The sequence below is a fragment of the Lactuca saligna genome, chromosome 5 (genome assembly GCF_052625555.1).
Source record: "Lactuca saligna cultivar CGN05327 chromosome 5, ASM5262555v1, whole genome shotgun sequence".
Taxonomy (NCBI): Eukaryota; Viridiplantae; Streptophyta; class Magnoliopsida; order Asterales; family Asteraceae; genus Lactuca; species Lactuca saligna.
The window spans coordinates 253,049,746-253,055,491 of NC_136421.1; the positions used below are offsets into that span (position 1 = coordinate 253,049,746).

The 5,746-nt window shown below is 30.0% G+C and overlaps 1 protein-coding gene across 1 annotated transcript; it reads left to right on the top strand.

The window, feature by feature from the left end:
* The first annotated feature begins 2,252 nt into the window (after positions 1-2,252).
* Positions 2,253-5,530, top strand: LOC145047380 (triacylglycerol lipase 1-like). The gene is made up of 9 exons (XM_078995636.1): positions 2,253-2,509; positions 3,480-3,590; positions 3,693-3,833; positions 3,929-4,039; positions 4,132-4,275; positions 4,348-4,388; positions 4,540-4,616; positions 4,852-4,947; positions 5,079-5,530. Exons 1-9 carry the CDS (start codon positions 2,339-2,341, stop codon positions 5,393-5,395), a joined length of 1,209 nt encoding a protein of 402 aa, XP_078851762.1. The 5' UTR covers positions 2,253-2,338; the 3' UTR covers positions 5,396-5,530.
* The last annotated feature ends 216 nt before the right edge of the window (positions 5,531-5,746 follow it).

The window sequence follows — 5,746 nt, forward strand, 5'->3', positions numbered from 1 at the left end:
ATCAACTTAATTTTTTTTACTTGAAAAGACCTTGTATTTTCATTTTTTTTTTCTAAAATACTTTTTTCTGAAAAACAAAAAAAAAACTCTCAACCTTCTAACTGTTTCTTAATAAATCTCAACTTTTTTAGTTTTCTCGAAAAACCCTTACATATAATAACTCTTTTTGGAAAAAAATGATTAAAAGGGCCATATTTGAATTTTTTTAAGGCAAAAATATATTTGAGATTTAATTAAAGAAAAAACACAAAATATAAAGTGTTTTATGAGAGTAAACATTTGCTTGAATTTAACCATTTTATTTCGAAAATCAAATAAAAATAACCAAAATCAATTAATAGTGAAATCTCTCTTTTCTAATATAATAATCCTACACTTTCCCTTGTTATTTATTTATTATTATTATTATTATTTTATAATTTTTAATTTCTTTTCTCATAATCTCTAAAAAATGACACATCTTTTTCTATCACTAGTTGTGTGCCCATGCAAAGCAGCGACGATAAATAGTTTTCGGACGCTGATTAATTTATCTCGGTGAATAGTTTTTTTTACTGATATCAGATCAAACCATAAAAACCTTTAAGTATAACCAAGTTACGATATTGATAATTTTTTCATTTTTACAATTGTCAAACGTTGATAAATTCATTTATGTTGCACTTCCGTGCAAATTGCAATTAATCACTCATTCATAATGTTAACTTCTAATAACCGTAACATGTTAACTTGTTTCAAAACTTTAACTGGTTTGGTGGGTTGTAGGGTTGTAATAATTCAATCCGATTTTTTTTCTCAATCTATTTTAAGTTGTTTTTGTAGTCCTGAAATCATTTTAATTTATATATATAACAAAAATGTTTATGCATTTATTTGTTTATTATAACGTTTTACTTTTATTTTTTAATAAGATTATGAATTGGATAGGACCATTATAATCCTAGATGTTTTTAAAAATCAAAATGAATTGAATCCAACAATACAAACAAATGGGTAAAATGGAAAGATGTTTTACTTTGTTTTTGAGTTAAAAAAGATTCTTACAATATACCTTCTTAGCCAGTTGACAAAAATTCACATAAAAATCAAAAGCCGTTTCCAATCTTGACAAAACGAAGAATGCAACTATTGAAAAATGTCAATATCATTATATGTGAATATAACCTTCAACAAATAAGCTCATGATTAGTTACCGAAAAAATAGAGACGGCCTGTAACATAGAAATTCATGGCTGCTTACCAGGATGACCATATGCAACCATGATGGGTTTAACATTCTTAATGGTAGTGTTAGATACTCGATTCTAAAAAAAAATCGATATATTGAGAGAAATGGAGTGAAGGATTACAGATGAGGCCGTATCTAAAACCATAAAATCATAGTTCAAAGAAGAAATATTTATAGAGAGAAATGGAATGGAGGATTACTGTGGTGACATTTAATAAATTGATCATGATATTGAGAAGATGAATCATATCGCCATTGATACCCAAAATTACCATTATTTCCATTAAGGGCCCATTATTTTAACAAGAAATCCAATTCCTTAGAACTTTGTAGAAATTGTAGAAATTTTACCTGAGCCATAAAAAACATTCAGAGAAAAGGATATTGTAGAAATTTTACCTGAGCCATAAAATCTTTTATCATGTGTCCGTATTCCTTAGAACTTTGTAAACGGAGAATATAAGATTTAAGGATTCAAATTTGAAATTAAATTGCTAGATAAACTAAGTGTGAGTTTTAATGAAGGAATGTCGGAAATAACAACACGTGATTAGGGGAATTAAAAAAAAAGTCATTTAGTTGATGAAAGAATATCATTTGATTATTTATGAAACATTAATCTTTAATGTGATTAGAATTTGAAATGGAAATGCAATATGTGTATTGAATGGTAAACATAAGTTTATTGTACATGATATAATAGGAGTGGTATTGAAATGCAATATGTGTATTGAATGGTAAACATAAGTTTATTGTACATGATGTAATAGGAATGGTACTTTTTAAATTTTAAGAAATATCTAAAATGTTTTATATAATAATAAAGATTTTAATTCAAATTTAAATGTTTACGTCCTTTAAAATTAACATTATTAATAATAAATTTGAAAATTCAAAATGTTTGGTTATGTTTATGCAAGAGGGCGACCATTGAGCCATGGTCATCGAAAGATAATTACCGGTATTCCAGGTCAAATCCGTCTATTCAAATTTCATTGCGAATAATGAAAATACCGCTTGAAGAGTTCATAATGCTAGTTGTTGGTAAATCCAACAACCATATAATCTGCTGCAGCTTGTCCTCCACCTCTGATTCATTCATCGATTGATATGGCATCATCCATCCTACAAGCGTTGATGTGGGTCGTCGCATTATCGCTGTGCATCTCTTCCAGTGAGTGTTTAACTGGAGACTCGATCATCGAACATAGTCAGTCTGTAGACGGTGGCTTGTGTTTTAATCTCATCGGACCTTCTGGTTATAATTGCTTAGAACACACGGTGACTTATCTCTCTCGCTCTCTCACCTTTTCTGTTTCTATACAACTTTATATCGATTACTGCTGAATAGTGTATTTAATACTTCAAAATTTTGATTGATTGAGATTTTCGAAGAACACTACAGTGACAGAACTGGAAAAACCTAAATTAGTTTGATTGTATAATGGCAGCACCTTTTCCTGATTGTTCATTTGTTCTATATTCCATTGCAGAATGTTGAACTCCTGGCGAGTTATCCCAAGAGCAAATGTTATTGTCACTTTAGACTTTGTGTGTAATAGCAATTCCTTTTCCTGATTGTTATGCATTAAGTTCATTTTCTTCATTAGAGAAGCTTGGATTGAGAATGTCCGATTTAGGTTATGCAACTCAGGAATATAGTCCATACTGTGAGTTTCACTTCTTAATTGGCTAAACCTGAATTGTTTTGAATTAAATTAGGTATTAGTTGATACTTACTTAATGTGATTAATTAGTCCAATATCTACTCAAATGATACAACGAGAAACTTAAGCAGATGGGTATTTCTATATTTGGATAAATATTTATAGTGAATGAGGCTTGATTGAATTTCAGAAACTGACTATTTGTCACATGTAGGCTTCATCTACTTATAAAAAATTAGTATTGAGACATGAACTTTAAGATTTGGTAAAGACCCAATAATTTGAATTGACGATTCATCACAATATGATACAAGGATACATATGTATAAAGGTAAAGGGTAACTATCTTAAATAGAAACTAAGAATAATGCTAAATGGGAGAGATCTCTTACCTTATGGAAAATCTAATAAAGATGATGAATATACAAGAAAGGAACTAGAGTTCATTTGAAGGATTTGCAAGGACTCTTGAGGTGATTGTGTAGAGCATTCCATGCTAATAATATGTTTGGATCAAATTCTGACTGTGTTAATCAAATAACAGACTGACTAACTTTCCTAATGTGTGTATAAAATAACTTCAGGCTCAAACAAAGGATGGTTTCTTGCTAGGGCTTCAACGTGTGTCATCAGGCATTCTTAATTTGGGAGCACAAACCGCACCTCCAGTTTTGCTCCTACACGGACTCTTTATGGTGACTGACTTTACCACAAATTCTTAATTTACATCTTTATAGTTATGGAATATGAACATGAAATCATAACTTTAGTTCAAAATAAACTAAATTTTTAATCAGGGTGGTGATGCTTGGTTCATGGATTCCCCAAATGAATCATTGGGTTTTGTTCTTGCTGACCGTGGTTTTGATGTTTGGGTTGGAAATGTTCGTGGAACAAAATGGAGTCATGGCCATGAATCTTTATCAGATGGAGACAAGGTGAAAAATAGATTATGTTACATTTTTATAAACCTTTAGTCATTAATTTCAAATGCTATATGTTTAATTGCTTTTTTGTTTTGGCCCTGATTTAGGAGTTTTGGGATTGGAGTTGGGAAGAGATGGCTCTTTATGATCTTGAAACAATGCTGAGTTATATAAATTCCAAAACAAGCTCCAAAGTTTTTGTTGTGGGACATTCACAGGTTTTAATTATTACACTTCAAATTTATTTTGTAAATTTGTCTTATAAAACTACATTGCTAATATATAGTGTCTATGTATTCTGTTTTCTCAGGGAACAATAATGTCATTGGCTGCTTTTACTCAACCAGATATTGTTAGCATGGTTGAAGCTGCTGCTCTTCTTTCTCCTATCTCATATTTGGATCACATCACATCTAAACTCGTTCTTAATCTTGTTCATATGTATCTTGATGAGGTCTCTTTCTATTCTTCAAATTCATTCAATCATTTTTTTTAAAAAAATTTATACGTAAAATTTTCTTCATAGGCACTTGGGTTACTGGGAATGCATCAACTGAACTTGAAGAGGTTAATTATTTTTCCATTTTCCATTTTCTTTTTTCTGAACATTTGAGTGTCTAAATCAATAAAAAACATGATATATATATATATATATATATATATATATATATATATATATATATATATATATATATATATCTACACTGTTTGTTTTCAGTGACATTCTCACAAACATGATAGAGTCTGCTTGTGATGGGCATTTAGATTGCAGTGATATGTTAGCATCCATTACAGGTTATTCTTTTACTAATTTGGTTTCTAGTTTACTAATTGACCAACTTGTTTAACTATGTTGCTGATATTTTGCGTAAATTACAAATTGGTCCCTGGGACTCTCTGATTTTGGTTCCATTTTTCAAGGATTCTTTTTGATTTTGGTTCTTAGTTCAAGGTTCAAGGTTGTAGGGACCAAAATTGTTATGAAACCTTAAAACAAGGACCAAACTTTAATTTACTCTGCATGTTGCAGGTGAAAACTGCTGTTTTAACAGCAGCCGTGTGGATGTATATCTTGAATACGAACCTCATCCTTCATCTGTAAAGAACTTGAAGCATCTTTTCCAAAGTCTCTTTCTGTTTCCTAATTCCTTATTGTTTTACAATTACATCCAACATTTTATACATTCGTGTGACATTTTCATTTTATATATATATATATATATATATATATATATATATATATATATTGATTTCCAGTGATACGCAAAGGTACATTTGCAAGGTACGACTATGGAAGTATAAAGAATCTGCTACAATATGGAAAACTGAAGCCACCAACATTTGATCTTAGCAAAATCCCAGAATCATTGCCAATTTGGATGGCTTATGGGGGAAACGATGCTTTGGGGGATGTGATTGATGTGGAACACACACTAAAAGAATTGAAATCAAAACCAAATGTTTTGTTTTTGGAGGATTATGGCCATATAGACTTCTTGTTAAGCACAAGAGCATATGAAGATCTTTATGACAACATGATCAACTTCTTTAAGTCATGTGGAATGTCCAGCTAAAATTTATACTTTTGGAACCCAAATCTTTAGCCAATACATGTATAGATAGGTGTTCCAACAGTTTGTTTTAGGAGTTGTAACTTACGCAATAAACTTATATAGATGTGATAGAGGAGAATAAAGGGGTATAATATATCTCTAACATCGATAATATAAAGTAAAGTACCTAAAACTTGAACAAATCCTATCGAAGTAACATCAGTTATGAATCAACTTAAAATTTTCAATTCATAATTATATGCTTAAAAGGATATATAGATTGTCTGCAATTTCAACAAAGTTTAAATTCTTATTTTAATTCTTTAATGTACGCTCCATTTTGTAGTTTTGTAAGAGATACCGACTTTTTTT

Coding starts and splice junctions, on each gene's coding strand:
- LOC145047380 (XM_078995636.1), top strand. CDS start 2,339: ATGGCATCATCCATCCTACAAGCGTTGATGTGGGTCGTCGCATTATCG. Junction 3,591..3,692: donor TCCTACACGGACTCTTTATG/GTGACTGACTTT, acceptor ATTTTTAATCAG/GGTGGTGATGCTTGGTTCAT. Junction 4,276..4,347: donor TTCATATGTATCTTGATGAG/GTCTCTTTCTAT, acceptor TTTTCTTCATAG/GCACTTGGGTTACTGGGAAT.